The sequence below is a fragment of the Natrix helvetica genome, assembly GCF_964273705.1.
Source record: "Natrix helvetica genome assembly, chromosome: 2".
Classification (NCBI taxonomy): Eukaryota; Metazoa; Chordata; class Lepidosauria; order Squamata; family Natricidae; genus Natrix; species Natrix helvetica.
The window spans coordinates 149,689,457-149,708,112 of record NC_138552.1 but is presented as its reverse complement, the minus strand read 5'-3'; the positions used below and the strand labels follow the sequence as shown (position 1 = coordinate 149,708,112).

The window sequence follows — 18,656 nt, the reverse complement described above, 5'->3', positions numbered from 1 at the left end:
TCTGCCGATCACCTGGGACTCAGGAGGCAGAGAATAGATGGGGGTGTGGCCGGTCAAAGGTGGTATTTCCTGGTTCTCCAAACTACTCAAATTTTCCTCTACCGGTTCTCCAGAATTGGTCAGAACCTGCTGAATACCACCTCTGCTTTACAGTGTGTTTGCAGGTGGTTTTTTTTTCATGGTAAAAAACAAGTGTGTTAAGAAAGAACCAATGTAAATCTGGGGCACTAATTGGCTGGCATTTTTTCACACTTCCCATTAGCTGACACCAGCCAAGACAAAGAGTATCTGGGTGGATTGTGGCACATACAAATTTCAATTTACCAAGAATTGCAAGTTTAAGGCCAGTGGTAGAAAATGGCCTTATGCAGATTTCTATTCCGTTCTTTGGTGATCCCCCCCCCCCCAGTTCACATTAAGCTTCCACTTACTGTCAGATAATATTATTTATTTGCCAACTGATAGACAGATGATAGTAAAGTTTGAAAGCACTTTATTTTTAGTTGCCATTTACTAGGGCATTAAATTAAATGCCAAATAGCCCATTATATTAAATGCCAAGTTGTCTATCAGATTAAATGTCAGTCTTAAATGGGTGTATTTTCTTTTTAAATTCCTTCCTTCCTTCCTTCCTACCTAACTACCTACCTACCTATCTGTGATGAGATTAAAAAAAATTACTACTGGTTCTGTGGGCGTGGCTTTGTGGGTGTGGCAGGGGAAGGTTACTGCAAAATCCCCATTCCCTCCCCACCCTACTAACTTGCTTTCCAGCTCCGTTCTCCTATTCAGGGCAACAAAAGAAGATCGGCTAAGAACCAATAAAAATTTTGCTTAAAAAAAAAAAAAGAAGATCGGCTAGGAGGCAGCAGGGGCAGCTTATTTGCCGGTTCTCCAAACTACTCAAAATTTCCACTACCGGTTCTCCAGAACTGGCTGAATACCACCTCTGCTACAGTGGTGGGTTCCTGCTGGATCGCACCGGATCGTGCGCGCTCCCTTTCAGCGCTCCACCTGGCTTGCGCGCTCCCTTTCAGCGCTCCACCTGGCTTGCGCGCTCCCTTTCAGCGCTTCACCTGGCTCTCGCGCTCCCTTCCGGCGCTGAAACCGGAAGTACAGTCTTGCCCCGCCCCTGGCGAAGCAACGACGCCTGCCTGCGCTCCACCAGCTCGGCTGGGAACGGAGATGTTTCCTCAGCGGAGCGGAGCGCCTGAAAAGCGCTCCGCTCCGCTGAGGAAACATCTCCGTTCCCAGCCGAGCTGGTGGAGCGCAGGCAGGCGTCGTTGCTTCGCCAGGGGCGGGCAAAACTGTACTTCTGGTTTCAGCGCCGGAAGGGAGCGCGAGAGCCAGGTGGAGCGCTGAAAGGGAGCGCGCAAGCCAGGTGGAGCGCTGAAAGGGAGCGCGCAAGCCAGGTGGAGCGCTGAAAGGGAGCGCGCAAGCCAGGTGGAGCGCTGAAAGGGAGCGCGCGCGATCCGGTGCGATCCGGGAGGAACCCACCACTGCTCTGCTACCTACCTACCTACCTACCAACCAACCACTTTTGGAACCAATTTGAAAGCATAACATTAAAATAAAATGGTTTTCTTCATGCAACATCCTAAGATAAATGCCGGTATCTGAACTTAACATATTATACCCAGAAGGACCATTCTCTCATTGTAAACTATAGCATCTTTCTTCCTCAAGAGTTGGAATGCAGCTTTAATGCAACTTTACAATTCCCAAAGCTCTATTATGGATTTGTATAGCTTTAACACAAAATAATTTTTATGTTGTTAGATGGTGGCCTCGATGTTTTGTTGGATAAATATTATCAAGAAAATAGAACCCACATATCATCATCTCTCTCTGCTTCCGCAAATAAACCGGCAACCCTGGATGTAACTGGAGCAGCTGTGTGTACAAGTATGTGTGGTGTGTACGTGACAAACAGAGATACTTTTTAATATATATTGGTATCCTTTCCGCCCTTTTTCTCCAAGTGTCATTGAATGTTCACCTCACAATTTAGGAATCTAAGTCAATAAAGAATTACGGTTTTTTTTCTCACCATCTTTTTGCTTTTTTCCCCACTAGGTTATAATCTTGAGCGGCATCAGATCTGCCCTTTCCAGCTCACTGTGGCCCAGAAATTGCTCTCTCATGTTTGCTCCATTGCAGATTCCAGCACCCAAAACCTTGACTTGGGCTCCTTTGAGAAAATGGATTTCCTGATATGTGTGCCTCCTTCAGAAGTGACATATCAGCAAACCCTCTTCCGCCTCTGGCATTCAGGTGCGGATTGGTGTCAATAGGTAGAAAAGAACTGTAAGACAAATTCATTTCACTTAGCTGACACGCAGTATTTCCTTTCTTTTTTTTTAAGGCGTTTTACTGGAGCTTGGCTTGGAGAAGGAACATCTGACAAAAGAGCGGGTGGAACAATATGTTGTAAAGCTTGACGCCGATGCCCAGTTAAAGTTTAAAGCTTTCTTGCAGAACTCTTTGCAGAATCCACACACCCTGTTTGTACTCATCCATGACCACGCTCACCGGGACCTTGTAAGGTAGAGAAGGTTGCACTTTTTAGTGAACGACAGCAGGGGTGGGCTGGTGCAGGTTCGCACGTGTTCGGGTGATCCTCTAGCTAAGGATCTGCCCAGTTCAGCAAACCTGCAAACCCCACCCGTGGCTGGCCCTGCCCACCTGACCCAGGAGTCTCCACAGAGCCCATTTGGGATGCCAGATAAGTACAGGCCTGCACACAGGCTTGAGAAGGGAAAAAAACAGGCCTCCTGGAAGGCCGGAAATGGGCTCATTTCTGGCCTCTGGAGGGCTTCTGGAGGCTAGGGGAAGATTTTTTTACCCTCTTGGAGGCTCAAGGAAAACCTCCGGAGTCTGGGGAGGGTGAAAAATGGGCCCATTTCCAGCCTTCAGAGGCCCTCCAGAGTCTGGGGAGGCCGTTTTTGCCCTCCTGGAAGCTCGAGGAAAGAGCAAAGAGAGAGCGAAAACACCCCTCCTCCGTGGCGCAGGAGGAGGCTGACTAGGCCACGCCCACCATGGCCACGCCCTCCCAGCAAATGGGCAGAGAACCCATTGCTAAATTTTTGATGCCCACCCCTGAACGACAGTGCTGTTGCTGAGCAGTAGAGAACTGCTATGCTATCCAAGCTTCTTAAATATATCAACAAATATTGTTTCTGTACTAGCTCATCTAAAAGCAGCCGGTTCACCCATATTGGTAAATAAGCAAGTAAACAAGCCTTCGTACCTGCATGATGGCCTTAAGAATTAAAGGCAGCAGGTTTAAGAATCAATTGCTAGAGAATATAGAGCTATCATCTCTTGTACAATTTGGTAGTGTTCTGGATGCAGTTGGTATTCCACTAGAGGTAATCCTCAGCCTATATTCATTCGGTGATCATTTAAAGTTACAAATGCCCCTGAAAAAAGTGACTTACATTCGGTCCTCGCACTTACAACCATCACAGTATTCCCACTGTCACTTGGCAATCTGCATGTATTTTGACAGTTGCAGCAAACTGGGATCGTGTGATCACTATTTGCAATCATGCCCGTCATCTTTCAGCAACCCAAATCAATGGCGAAGCTGAATTTCTTAAATGACCACCTGGTTCATTTAACAATTGCAGTGATTCGCTTAACGATTGTGGCAAAAATGTTGTAAAATTGGCTGCAGCCTTGTTTAACTGCCTTACCAACTATCAGAAATTCTGGTTCCAGTTGTGGTCATAAATCAAGGACTACCTGTATAGGGCAGGGAATATTGAATTGGACTGATCCAGCACTGCCCGCCTGACTGCTTGCCTGCGTGTGTGTGTGTGTGTGTGTGTGTGTGTGTGTGTGTGTGTGGTATATATATGTGTAGGTAAGTAGGCAGGTTGGTAGGTAGAGATATACAAGTAGTCCCCGACTTACAACAGTTCATTTAATGGTTGTTTGACGTTATAATGACATTGAAAATAGTGACATGGCTGTTTTGCACACTTATGACAATTCCAGCATCCTAATGGTCATGTGATTTATATTCAGATGCTTGACAACTCACTCATATTTATAACGGTTGCAGTGTTCAGGTGTCACTTTGCGACCTTCTGACAAGTCAATGGAGAACCCAGATTCACTTAACAATGTTAATAACTGCAGTGATTCATTTAACAACTGTGACAAGAAATGTCATAAAATGGGACAAATTCACTTAACAATTTTTTTCAGTTAACAACATAAATTTTGGGCTCAATTGTGGTGGTAAGTTGAGGAATACATCTACATCAGTGGTGAGTTCCTACTGTTTTGGACCGGTTCGGCTGAACCAGGGTTGGTGGCCTGAGTTGCTGGAACTGGCAGCGACCCAGGCCTGCCATGCCCCCAAACCGGTTCTCTGGGCAGCACCATAGGCGCCGCCATCTTGTTTTTCGCTTCTGCGCATGGGCAGAACAATTTTTATTGCACTGCACAGCATGCACACAAATGAACCAGCAGTAGTGATACATATACATGTAGACATATCTCATATATGGATATAGATATTTCATATAACTCATATTTAAATGTGTAAATAACAGATGGACATGCATCTATTTTACTCTCTGTTCATACGGTGTTTATATTTACTTTGTACTTAACCCATAGAATGTCAACCCTTGACTGCACACGTTCTCTCTTTTACAGCGCAGTTCATAGCCTGTACCCTCACTCGGATCCAACTGTGGGACTTGTGGACAGACTGCTGAATTGTAGAGAGGTGAAGGAAGCTCCCAACATTGTCACCCTTCATGTGACTTCTTTTCCTTACGCATTGCAGACTCAATTCACCCGCATTAGCCCTTACAATGAAATTCACTGGCCTTCGTTATACAACAATGTAAGAAAATAATTTTTAGGATCAATGCAAGCTTCTTTTTTTTTTAACATTTAGCATGTATGTAATGATCGCACGACGCTTTAACAAAATGGATTTTCTTCTTGGTTCATCCATTCTTAGATCCTTCTATCCCATTTTGCCTACTTCTTTGCATCCAGGGCATGCAATAGTGCTGTGCAAAGCATTTAGAATAACTCTGCCCAAAGTGGGTGGATGTGAGCAAACCCCAATTGTTGAGGCGAAAGATTCTGCTTCAAGAGTTTTTCCAGATTGTCACTGCACATTGCAAGTGTATGCAAGTTTCAGTTTGCCAGTAGTCACTGTAACAATGTCTATCTATATGGAAACAATTTGGGATATAGCAATAGCACTTAGACCTATATACCGCTTCACAGTACTTTACAACTAAGTTGTTTACAGAGTCAGCATATTGCCCCCAACAATCTGGGTCCTCATTTTTTCCAACCTCTGAAGCAGTGGTGGGATTCAGATTTTTTTTTTCTACCGGTTCTGTGGGCGTGGCTTTATGGGCATGGCATGGCTTTGTGAGCGTGGCTGGGGTAGGATATTGCAAAATCCCCATTCCCTCCCCACCCACTAACTTGCTTTCCAGCTCCATTCTCCTGTTCAGGGCAACAAAAGAAGATCAGCTGGGAGGCAGAGGGGGCAGGGCCAGACTATTTGCCAGTTCTCCGAACTACTCAAAATTTCCATTACCGGTTCTCCAGAACCTGTCAGAACTGGCTAAATACCACCTTTACTCTGAAGGATGGAAAGCTGAGTCAACCTGGAGCCAATGTGAATTGATCTGCTGTACTGCTGGCAGAAGTAGCCTGCAGAACTGCATTCTAACCACTGCGCCGCCATGGCTCTTAAAGGGACCACACTGAGCCTTCCAGAGAGCATGGCTGCTTTAAGACCTTGAGGAGTGATGCTTTACTTGTAACAACATGATTTGCGAAGTTCTCTTTCATATACTTGTGCAGAAACCTAACAAACAACCATATTTTCAGGCAAAAATCCACACCTTACCTTTCCGTTTTTTATTGGCGCCTTTATTTCAGGAGAAGTGAAATGGATGGGGTAAAGCAGGGGTGAAATCCAGCAGGTTCTGATAGGTTCTGGAGAAATGTTAGAGGAACTTTTGAGTAGTTCAGAGAACCGGCAAATGCCACCTCTGGTTGGCCCCAGAGTGGGATGGGAATGGAGATTTTGCAGTACCCTTTAAGTGGTGTGAGAATGGAGATTTTGCAGTCTCATTCTTCTGCCATGCCCACCAAGCCACGCCCACCAAGCCACACCATGCCCACCTAGCCATGCCCACAGAACTGGTAGGAAAAAAATTGGAATTTCACCACTGGGATAAAATTTAATTGATTTATTTCACTGAACACAGTAATAGGCCCAGTGTTAATACATATTAATACAATTTTTCATTTATTACATTGACATTTAAAATTAAGTTGCAACTTTTGGAAAATCTAAAGAAGATGAGCCCCAAATGTTTTCATGGTACATGGAAGCACTACACATTTACTTGAGAGATCCTTTTATGCCTGGACTCTTTTTGTCTTGATTTTTCTTCCTACCAAAGAAGTAAATAGTGAAGGTCGAACTTAAAAAGTTTTCGAAAGCTATCCATGAATACTAGATTGTGCAAAGCCTTCTGAAGGGATACTTTGCACCAGATATAGAAAGTGGAAAGCGAAGTTGTTGTAAAGTCTGTATGTATGCAGAGATGGCGATTTTGAAGCAGCTGGGTAAACTTAGAAAAAGAAGTGGGTGCTTTAACTGCAGAAATAGCTACTCAACACAGGAGGGTGTCTTATGCTTTTCAAGGGATCTATATCAAGAGACTGCACAGCCCTAATGAGCTCCATCTGTTGACAAGAAGAGCAAAGTGATCCCATTTGAACTGGGGTGGGGGGAGAAACTTGTAATTGTGCATGCACACAAATGTGGTTTGCTGCCCCATTGCTGCATGGACTTGGCCATGGTGGCCATGGCCTAGTCAGCCTCCTGCACCATGACTGGGGGTGGTGGTGACATTTTTCACCCTCCCCAGGCTCCGGAGGCTTTCCTTGAGCCTCTGGGAGGGCAAAAAATGCTTCCCCCAGCCTCCGGAGGCACTCTGGAGGCTGAAAACAGGCCTCTTTTCGGACTTCCAGAACCTCTGGTAGGCCCATTCCCCCCACCCCCCGCTCCCTGAGTCTCCATGCAGATCCTGCATTTACCTGGCACAACGAACTGTATGGAAACTCCTGGGAGGGGTGGGTAGGGGTGGGGAAGGGTCGGCATGCCAGCCAGGGGTGGCATTGGAGGTTTGCTGAACTGGGCAGAATTCTGACTCAATACTGTATTCCATCTCATTTATTGTAGGGCATGGACTTATATCATGAAAACAAGAAATACTATGGATTGCATGAATTTATTGAATCCACACTTTCTGGACACAGTCTTCCATTGCTTCGTTATGACAGCTCTTTTGAAGCAATGGTCATGGCTCTGGGAAAAAGGTAGAGTGAGTGCTGTTTAATAAAGTTTAGCATTACTGCTGTGTTCCTTAAAATTGAAGGTTGGGTTTTTGTTATTGGCTTTTTAAAAAAAGAATAATGTTCTTTTAGACTTACATATTTTAATATACCTAAAGCCTCCCTCAAATACACAAAACGGTTATTTTCTCACTGGATCATGATGATAACTGCAGAAAAATTCCGTCCTCCATTGGTGTCGGATTTCTGTTTCCCACGAGAGTTGACTGAATTCAGCAACATCCATAGATGGTGGGGGAAATAATTTGACTTTTGAGGAAGGTACCTGAGGATTTTGTGTGTGTTTTTAAAAAAAACTATATAAAGAAAGAGTTCCACAATGTGGCTACAAATTTAGGTGAACTATGACTTATATGCTGTGTTGGTGTGTGTGTGTGTGTGTGTATTGATACAATATAATATAAACACAGAATGCCATTTAAAATGTCTGTTATTCCTGGCCATTCTGGGCAATTTTGAATATCTATATGTATCAATAATTCTCTGTCTGTCTGTGTCTTTCTCTCTCACACACACACATACATATATATTAATCAGTGATGTTTCACATGTTTTACTGTACTTTTTGTTGGTCTTAAGAGAGCCAGTTTGCTGTAGTATTAAAGGCACTGAGGAGACCTACCGTGTTTCCCCCAAAATAAGACAGGGTCTTATTTTCTTTTGCCCCACGAAATATGGCCTTGGGCTTATAGGGGGAGGGCTTATTGTTTTTGGGTTGCCGGGCAGCTGCTCCCTTGTGAGCGGGCTCCCAAAGAGCCGGGCACAGCCAAGGCACGTGGTGCTCTGCCCACTTCCCAGCTCCTGCGGCTTGGCACATTTGGGATACCCCATAGGTCAGTGCATGGAGCTCTGCCCAGGTGGAGAAGGAGGTTATGTGAGCGCCTGTTCCGCCCCCAGCAAGCATACCTCCCAGCCTCACCATGCTCTGGCCCAACTCTCCCTGCAGGGCCAGGGTGTCGCCGGCGTCGCTGCCGCGCTCCAAGAATAACTTCTTCTCCAGCTTCCAAACTCCAAAACTCGGTTGCTGAGTCTTCCAGCAGCGGCCGCTCTAGGAGTGCACTCTATGGTTGTGGGCCGGCTGCTGGACAGAGAGTCTTCCGGACAGAGAGTCTTCCAGCAGCTGGCCCACAACCATAGAGCGCACTCCTAGAGCGGCCGCTGCTGGAAGACTCGGCAGCCGAGTTTGGAAGCCAAAGTTATGCTTGGAGCGCGGCGATGGCAGTGCCCTGGCCCTGCAGGGACAGCTGGGCCAGGGCGTGGTGAGGCTGGGAGGCATGCTGTCAGCTCCGGCCAGCCCAGAGGCATGGAGCTGCCATTCAGGGGAGAAACCCGGCCCAGCTGCCAAGGCTCACCAGGCTTCACTCCTACACAAACAGCTGAGTAAATCTACAAATTCAGTGAATGGCGCTCTGCCTGGTTGGAGAGGGGGTTTGCCGGGTGGCTGCTCGTGAGCGTGGTCACCTCATGGCTGCTTTGCCCTTGAGGCTGTGTCCGGCTCTTCGGGAGCCCACTCGCAAGGGAGCAGCTGCCCGGCAACTCCCCCCTCCACCCAGGCAGAACACCACTCTCCAACCTAGCGGTATCCCGAAGGCACCAAGCAACGTGAGCGCCTTTCCGCCCCCGGCTCCCACTGCTTGGCGCCTTTGGGATACTGCTAGGTTGGTGAGCGGAGGGGGGGGTTGTCCAGGTGGCTTATTTTCGGGGGTGAGCTTATATTTTTGACCACGCGAAGAATGTGGCAAGGCGTTAGTTTCAGGACAGGTCGTATTTTCGGGGAAACATGGTAGTTCTCTCTTAGGTATAGTAGCCAGCTGGGTGACTGGTTTAGTCACTCTTTTCCCTAGATTGGGCACTGAAAAATATCTTGGAAGAAGGGATTGGCAAACCCAGGGTTTAGGTATCTAAAGTATCCTCATAATATCACCTTGCTTTTTCTGTCCTTTCAGGTTTCCTCAGCTGCATAGTGCAGTGATAAGGACATTTGTTCTTGTCCAGCACTACTCCGCAGCCTTGATGGCAGTCTGCGGCCTATCCCAGATGAAAAATTACACCACTGTTGAAACTTTAGAGATCACGCAGAACCTCATCAGCTCTTCCCAACAGTGCCCCAGTGGACATGGGCTGATGGTGGTCTTAAGGATCCCTTGCATGCCATTGGCTGCGGTGGCTTATGAACGCCTCAACCACGTGAGGGAAAAGCTTGCTTTGGAAGGCCGCTTTGAAATCATCCTGGGGAATCCCAACTCCGGAATCAACATTGGGAAGCACTTTGTGGAGCAACTCAAGGTATTTTGTGGTGAAATCTCAGCTGCCGTAGCCTGGAGGGGTGGGTGGGTGGGGCTGATGCCTGCTTAATGCAGTCTGTAGGAACAAAGAATATTTACAGGATCCAATCTGGCTCTGTCAAATGGGGCAAAACTCACTTGACACATTTCTCACTTAGCAACATAAATTTAGGGCTCAGTGACGGTTGTAAGTTGAGGACTACCTGTATGTTTGTGGCCTTGTTTATAGATGTACGCATGCATGTATATATGCTTGTATGCAGGATAAAATCATCATTATTATCATAGGATAAAAAAATAGTAATAACAACACCACCAACATTTAAGTCCATGTGCCAGATGACTTCAACCACTACATAAAGTCTGCTAACACTTTAGTACTGTCTTCTCTTCACCCTATTATAAATGAAGGCCGAAACTGATTGAGCATGACCAAAGTATTCTATATGGCAGTGATGGTTAACCTTTTCCGGTCAGAATGCCCAAAGCGCATGCTCAAGTGCGCGCAAGTGCACGTGCCCGAACCCCCAAAATGTAATCCTCACCCCACACACATGCGTCCCCCAAATGCATGTGCATGCACGCGTGACCCTGATCCCCCCACGCATGCGACCCTGTGCATGCGACCCTGTGCATGTTCCCCACCCCCGCACATGTGTCCGTGACACCCTGCACATGCCCCAGCATATGCGAGCGTGATCCGCCCCACACACCCCTGCGCATGCACGGCAGAGACCCGAAGAACAGCTGGCCGGCAGGAGACGTGCACATATATGCGGCAGAGCTGAATTGGGGCGACAGCTCGCATGCTATAGGTTTGCCATCACAGCTATATGACCTCAGTTGAGCTGAGATCAAGAGCAGAAATGTATTCATTTATTTACTTATATCCAAACTTTTTTATTTTTATACTTATATGTAACTTAAGGTAGCAAACATACCTCTTCCTCCTATTTTTCCCACAACAATTGTGAGATGGGTTGGACTGAGAGGGAGTGACTCGCCCAACAATTAAGTCCCCCCCCCCCTTTGATTGGCTGGATATATTCTAATTAGTTGCCTTAAATATGACTGACAGAACTGGCAGAAAATTGAAGACGCTGATTGGAAACCCCAGACATATTTGGAACTGGAGGGTCTACCTTGCATTTTGATTTTCAGTGGAATGGATCCTCAGGGAGAATCTCTGCCAAGGTAATGAGTTTTATTAAAAACACCCCCCCCCCCAAAAAAAAACCAACCACGAAATAACGCCTAGAAGCTTGTATTGACAATCTTTTTTTCATTTTCACAATAGTAATATGAGAATTACTGCATCTTAAGGTCCCTTTTCAACAACTTGTGCTGGGTATAAATTTTAGAATGTCACTAAACCATTGCCATGTTTTATATTTAATTCTTGGGAAGTCAAAACCCAAAACCTTACTTTGTCTGTCAGTTGTGTTCACCATGCTCACTGGCACAAAGTAGCTCACTAGTACCCATAGGAGCAGCAGTTCTGACACACAGTGCCTCTGTTCCGTCAAATAATTCAACACAATATCATACTTGATGGCATCAAAAATCACCAGGCACCCTGTGAAGGATGATTGGAAGGAAAGATGTTCCTCAATCCCCGGCAAACATTTGGATCTGGTGTATGTGTGCTTGCTCTATGCCTGTGATGGCGAACCTATGACACTCCCGGGTTCCAGCATGCCAGCCAGCTGGTCTTCATGCATGCGGGAGCACCGGAAACCAGAAGAGCAGCCGCCCGGCGTGCATGCACATGCCGGGAAGATGATCTTTTGGTTTCCAGCGTGCGCATGCGCACCGGCCAGCTAGTCCTCGCATGTGCAACAAAAACTGGAAGATCAGGTGGCCAGTGTGCATACACGCACCACAGACCGAAAGATAATCTTCCCGGCATGTGCATGCGCACTGAGCGGCTGCTGTTTCAGTGTTGAAACAGTTTGGTAACACTGCTCTATGCAGTTTCTAACAGGTACGGCAGGTAGCCTCATGCGGAATCTGAATCATCTTTCCTGTTTTGGGACAAATATTTGCACATCCCTATTAGTAAAAAAATATGTTGGGAACAGTACCTTTCTTTCTGGAACCTGATATTATCTAGAAACAAATATGAACATTTCCTATTATCTACCAGCAAAAGAGTTGCGCTATACATTGGGTCAGGAACGCCTGCCCTTTTGATCACTTTCAAATTTGAGATTGGTCTTGATAATATATCCCAGGCTGAATTTTGGCACTAATTAAGCCCTACTTGTATGCCAAATATCAAGGAAAGGCAATGCATGAATAGTGTTTCACAATCTTAGCAACTTTGAGAGGTGTTGACTTTAAGTCTCAGAATTGCAACACTCACAAAGTAGTTGAAGTGCAGTTATTTGAAATGCAATTCTCAATATATGTTGCAGACAAAAAATAGAAAGGGTAGCAGTCAGGTGGTGAGTTGATTTTTTTTAAACTTAATAATACTGGCATGTTTCATTTGTTCGTTCTTTTACTCTCTGCCTATCCAAGATCCTTGAGATACTGTGATCTACGGTTGATAAACTCCTCATGCCTGGTGAGAACAGCTTTGGAGCAAGAGCTTGGCTTGGCAGCGTATTTTGTCAATTCTGAAAGTACAGTAGAGAAAGGAGGAACCACAAATGAAGTCTTGGAGAGTGACCCAGAAAAACTGAGCAGTACTGATAACGAGGATGAAGAAATAGTAACAGAAGGTAAAGGATATCCTTTGGACCACAGCATTAAACCAGCGTTCTCCACCCATGGCCATCCAATATATTGAATACCATCCATTTTTAATTGGTAATCCTGCTTCCTGTAGGATTAATCCTATCTTGAGTAGGATCAAGAGCTGACAAGGGCAGAAGTTCCTTCAAATCAATGTAATATTGATAAATTTCGGTCATTGTTTTCTTTTAAACATTTTTTATAATGGAATATACTTCTGAATTTGGGAGGAAGAGTGGGACCTAAATAAATACATGTTTCCAACACCTTTCCTTGTCACAAATTTGCTCTCCTCCAGATTTCCCCTTTATGACATATTAAATGCACATTCCTCCCCCTTCCTCCCCCTCCTCTTCCTCCTCCTCCTCCTCTTCCTCCTCCCCCCTCCTTTTCTTTGATCATGAAGCATTACAATCTGTGATGGGCACTGTTCTAAATTAAAGCAATGGAACCATTCTGCTTCATATTAGAACTTCATGGGATGGAGTGTGTAAAGCAGTTGGTAACCCAAGGGGAAAGGCAAGCAGGTCTTTTTTGGGGAAGGAATCAATTCAGGAGTACAGAGGTTGAGGTTCATTATTTATTTGTTAAATTTACTGTATTTCTCAGAGTATAAGATGCACCTTTTTCCCTCAAAAAAGAGGGTGAAAATCTGGGTGCACCTTATACACTGAATACAGCATTTTGGCCTCCCGAAACTCCGAACCCTTCACCAAAATGGCCATGCATAGGCTTTAGGAGGCTTTCAGAGTGCTCCTGGGGACTGGGAAAGGCAGAAACAAGCAAAAAACTGGCTGTTTTTTTGCTCGTTTTTGACTCCCCAGTCCCCAGAAGCACTCTACAAGCTGCCTAAAGGCTATGCATGCCCCCCCCTTTTTTGACAAAAAATGGGCCCGTTTTCGCAAAAAATGGGCCGTTTCTGGCTCATTTTTGGCTCCCCCAGCCCCCAATACCACTCTATAAGCCTCCTAAAGGCTACCACGAAAAACGGGCCGTTTTTGGGAGGTCTGCAGAGTGTAAAAACTTTTTTTTTTATTTGCCTCTTCAAAATCTTGGTGCGTCTTATACTCCAAAAAATGCAGTATGTGCTATCAACATCTCACTAACAGTGACTCTGGGAGGCTTGCAAACATATAACCAGAGGTACAAATATTAGAAGATTAAATATTAAATAAATGGGGAGGGAATCAAGTTTGTCAGTCTACTTTATTGATTAGCCCTTGAGTCATATCAACATGCGGAATTCCAGAGACAAATTACTACTAAAATCTGATAAAAACAATTTAAAATGGAATTGGAATAAAATGATTTAAAATTAAATTGGAATAAAATATGATTTAAAATTAAATTGGAAAAAAATACAAGTAAAAACAAGTAAAAAAAATCAGAATATTAATGGGGTGGAAGTGTGAGATCGACTTCCACTAGTCCCCTTCTAATAAAGAACACCCCCTTTGGGGCTAATGGCCCATTGGCTAGGTTTTGAAGCTCTTATGGAAAGACAAAAGGGTGTGTGTGCAGATCTCAAGGGGCAGAGTGTTCTAGAGGGTGGGAGCCTTGGCAGAAAAGGCCTTTCTCCAGGAACCCACCAGCTAGAATTCCTCAACCAACAGAGTATGCACGATGTCCCTTCTGCTGGTGTGGATGGGGCAAGCCAATCCCTTTGGGGTGAGACAGTTTCTCAGGTAGTATTTGCCTTATCCTATCATGTATATGTACAGTATATGTATATATGTATATAAGTGTATATATTGTGTTTCCCTGAAAATAAGACAGGGTCTTATTTTCTTTTGTCCCCTGAAATAAGCACTTGGGTGTATTTTTGTTTATTATTTTTGAGGTGCAGGAGGTGGTGAGCATGGTCACCTCATGGCTGCTGCTGTGTTGCAATATTTTCAGGGAGGACTTATTTTCAGGGGAAGGCTTATTTTTGCGCATGCGCTCAAAAGCCTGCTTGGGCTTATTATCTGGGGAGGTCTTATTTTGGGGGGAAACAGTGTGTGTGTGTGTGTGTGTGTGTGTATGTGTGTGTGTGTTGCATTTGTGCTGATAACACAACACAAATGTAATAAAGGCAACATAAAAAAATGGCTTTCTGCCTGGATGGTTCCTAGGGTGATCCGAAAGACAGAAAAGGGAAGAGAATACCTATCATTTTATTATGTATTTTTGTGGGAATACTGAGAGAAACACTGATATCAAAGTAACAGTCTATTTCTTCACCCCCTTTGTATTTTAAGTTAGAACATATGATGTCTATGAAATTATTAAATAAGATTTCCCTTCAATTATGGAGCAGGCTCAGCTTCCGAAAGAAAAAGCCCTGTGAATAGGGACAGATGTGGCTCTCGTGATTCTGCTGATTCTTCTGTCTCCTCAAAAGCTTCAAGTAAGAATTCCCAGTTCAGCATTTTCTGTGTTTTCTTTGAATGTTGGAATGTCAGTTTAATTCTGGAAACCATTTATATCTCCCTTGTCCCCCATAGCAGTGTTTCTCAGCTTCAGCAACTTTATGATGAATAGACTTTAAATCCCAGAATTCCCTAGCCAAGTGGGGAATTTCCTGTGGGCCTTCCAGATTCAGACAGATACTAGCCAATCAACCATGGTAGCAGGCAGCACTGGTGATTGATGTAGTGGTGCCAAGTGACAGCAACATTAGGAAGAAGGACGTGGAAAACGAAGAGTATTGAGAGGACTAAGGAGCTGAGGAATTCTGAGAGTTGAAGTCTAAATATCTTAAAAGTTCTGAGTTGTCAAAAATTGCTCTAGCATTTTAGTCCATGGTTTTAATCCATGCTGCTGTTGTTCTTAGGGGAAAAAAAGACCAAAAATCCATATAAAAACGTTCAAAACCTATCGTTATAGAATTAGGTATGTTTTTACAATTTCTGATAGGAAAATACTTTCAACCAGTGCTGTTAAGTGTTTCTGCAATTCAGTTTGTTGGAATTAATCATTTGTAACATAGAAAGATATTTGAGCATGGAGATCTAAGCATGAACCTAGGCAAAATCTCATGCTGAATTAGATTATCTTTTTATCCCAGACTTCCTTTCTTTACCTACTACCAATCAGTTATTGTTAGAAAATATTACATGCTGTTAGAAGTGAGAAAATGTAATATCTTACGTTACCATATATAACATACTATATAAATTTTTAGCATCCTATTCCATAGCAGCATTTCAGTCTACTACAGTATATAAGTAGAATTCTTGTCTGATAATAATATATCATGAAGAAATTTAAAGTGTTACAGTAGTATTTACTGCCATAATAAGTATAATCACCTTTTCTAGAATTAAAATAAAAAACACAGAGACAAATACAGATGTCATCATTTGGAAGGTGGAAAGGAAATATAAATTCGGTCAGAATGCTTCCCAAAATTTCCAGCCCATGCACTCATGGGGAAAATAAACATTTGTATCACATTTCACAAGTGATGGCACACAGATTAATTATCCTAATACACAAATACTCTTTCTTACTCTTTCTTATTCCAGATCTTAAGAACGATCTGGAGGTGACCCTTAATCTTTGGTCCTCAAGGACTTCCTACTGGAGTTTAAACTAAACCATGACCCTTTTATTTATTTTTATATATTTATATTTATATTTATATTTATATTTATATTTATATTTATATTTATATATATATATATATATATATATATATATATATATATATATATATATATATATATATATATATATATATATACACACACACACACACACACACACACACACACACACAGACACACACACAGACACACACTGTGGGAGTACCCTCGGAGTGTGTGTTCTTTTAAGAGCCTATTGTGCCTTAAAACGTATTCTACCGTACTGCCTTAAAATGGCTTCTACTGTATAGCGCTGTGATGTTGCCATGGAACGGCTTCACAGTAGTCCACAACGGGGCTCCCTCTGGTAAGGGGGAAAATCCAACATTAGAAATTGCGGCAACATTCATGGAAGGAGGGTTGGGATAAATAAATACCCGGGCATCGCCAGGTTATCAGCTAGTGTGTTTATATATTTCAGGGTGAGAGTTTGTGGATTGTAGAACTAGATTTGCATATTGAATTTGTGCTGAGGCAACTCCTTTTTTCTGCTCACATGAAAAAACTGTTATTCATCACTGCACATTCAGTCAAGACTTTGGCAACATGATAAACTGAAATTTAGACATATTTCAATTGACTGATCCATCTAAATTCAGGCTCACCTCTCACATTACGATTCCACCCTCATTTAAAGGGCCAATTTCAAGATCTCAGCCTTGCTTGTCCATTTCTGCCTAATTTATTGTACCCCAGGAATGATTTGTGGTGATGTTCTTATATATGTGTGGGGAAGAGAATAATATGATCGTTTGGAGCTGCCACTAACCATCGCCGCTTCATTGCTAAACTATAGATTTTATTCGCAGGTGCGCCATTTTGCAGTGAAGCATCTGCAGTGGAGGTAGGAAAAAAGTCACCTCAGCAGATGCTAAGCAGCCGTAATGAGGAGAGTGTGAACAGCACTGAAAAGCCAAGACCCAAAGTGGAGAAAGAGCCTAAACAGACCATGAAAACTGCTCAGGCTTCCATCTCTTCATCGTCACCCTCTCCTTTCTCATCTTCCTTGGCGTCTACTCTCCCCACCCATAGTTCCTTGCCTCTGCAGGGCTCTCACTGTTCCATGACCAAAACATCCCAGCAGCCTCCCATCCTTTACCTTCCCAAACTGATATATGACATTGTGACCTCTGCAGACAGCACAGGTCTTCCCAAATCCTCCTCCCTCTTGCCTTACCATTCAGTAATGTGGGCAAGCTCTTTTCGGCCTCTCATGAATAAAATGATGACTTCCACAGAGCAATCCCTCTATTATCGCCAGTGGACAGTTCCCAAGCCAATACACATGGACTACAACAATAGGAATGAAGGGAGGATGGACACTTTTCACCCAAGGAGGCTGCTGCTGAATGGGCCACCCCAGGTATGTAACAGGGCTGAAGTAATTACTTCTAATATTGTCTGTCGATCATTTCCCTTTCACCCTCCCATTTTAAGAAAACAATTGCCTTGTAGGACAAAACTACCAAGTAGTCCTTGACTTAGTATGGTACTGGTAGTATAATGGCCTTCTGAATTATGATTATGACATCAAAAAAGTTACTGTATTTTTCGGACTATATATAAGATTCACCGAAGTATAAGGCGCACCATGATTTTGAAGAGGTACATTTTTTAAAAAAAGTTTTTGCACTCTGCAGGCTTCCCAAACCCTCTGCATGTCTCATTTTTTGCAAAAAATAAAAGGGGGGGCATGCAGAGCTTTGGGGGGCTTGTAGAATGCTCCTGGGGGATGGGGTGGGGGAAACAAGCAAAAACAGCCCCCAGGAACATTTTGCAAACCCTCTGCATATCCAGTTTTGCAAGGGGGTCAGGATTTCGGTAGGCCAAAAATGCTGTATTCAGTGTATAAGACGCACCCAGATTTTTACCCTCTTTTTGGGGGGAAAAGGTGTGTCTTATACTCCGAAAAATATGGTACTTTATGTTCTGTCCTCAAAATTATATCTGCTGCACCACCCCTGTAGTCTGCATGATTTTCTGGAAATCAATTCTTACTTCTGCACCATTCGAGGCTGTTCATCCCAAAGTGCATAGTTACATATCTATGAAGATTCTCAGTCACCAAGTTCACAGTCCCAAATGTGCTTTTTCAACAGTCAGCTGGACTTATTTTTCTGTGAAGATGTTTTGCTTCTCCTCCAAGAAGCTTCGTCAACACTGCCACATATATTTGCAAGTTAATATTTTGAGTGCAGTAATATGCAAGCTGTGAAAAACAGAAACTAAAGATCAACAGGGAAGTACTGTATGTGCTCCTTCTCATGTTTCCGAGTTATAACTCCCAAGGCTATAAGGCTGTGAGTTATAATAAGGCAGCACCTGTAGAATGAGAGGTTTCAGATTGACTTCAGATTAAGTGGCAGTCATAATTTTTATTGGCAGAGTCTAAAATACACTCTTTGAATCAAACATTGTTTACTATTCTGATTTATATGTTTCCAGATAGGAAAGACTGGTGCTTATTTACAGTTTCTTAGCATTTTATCTCGAATGTTGATTCGGCTGACGGAAGTGGATGTTTATGATGAAGAGGAGATCAATGTTGGTATGACTCCCATATTTATTCTTTGGGAAACAATATTTA

General features: G+C 43.7%; 1 protein-coding gene across 1 annotated transcript in view; it reads left to right on the top strand.

The window, feature by feature from the left end:
- The window catches only part of GREB1 (growth regulating estrogen receptor binding 1), a 128,871-nt gene that overhangs the window by 93,429 nt on the left and 16,786 nt on the right, over positions 1–18,656 (top strand). The window contains exons 13-23 of the mRNA XM_081940111.1: positions 1,780–1,905; positions 2,077–2,274; positions 2,366–2,546; positions 4,672–4,864; positions 7,244–7,380; positions 9,363–9,702; positions 10,780–10,895; positions 12,225–12,427; positions 14,740–14,829; positions 16,879–17,432; positions 18,515–18,617. Of these exons, the coding sequence (XP_081796237.1) occupies positions 1,780–1,905; positions 2,077–2,274; positions 2,366–2,546; positions 4,672–4,864; positions 7,244–7,380; positions 9,363–9,702; positions 10,780–10,895; positions 12,225–12,427; positions 14,740–14,829; positions 16,879–17,432; positions 18,515–18,617 (2,241 nt within the window). The remainder of the gene's footprint in view (positions 1–1,779; positions 1,906–2,076; positions 2,275–2,365; positions 2,547–4,671; positions 4,865–7,243; positions 7,381–9,362; positions 9,703–10,779; positions 10,896–12,224; positions 12,428–14,739; positions 14,830–16,878; positions 17,433–18,514; positions 18,618–18,656) is intronic.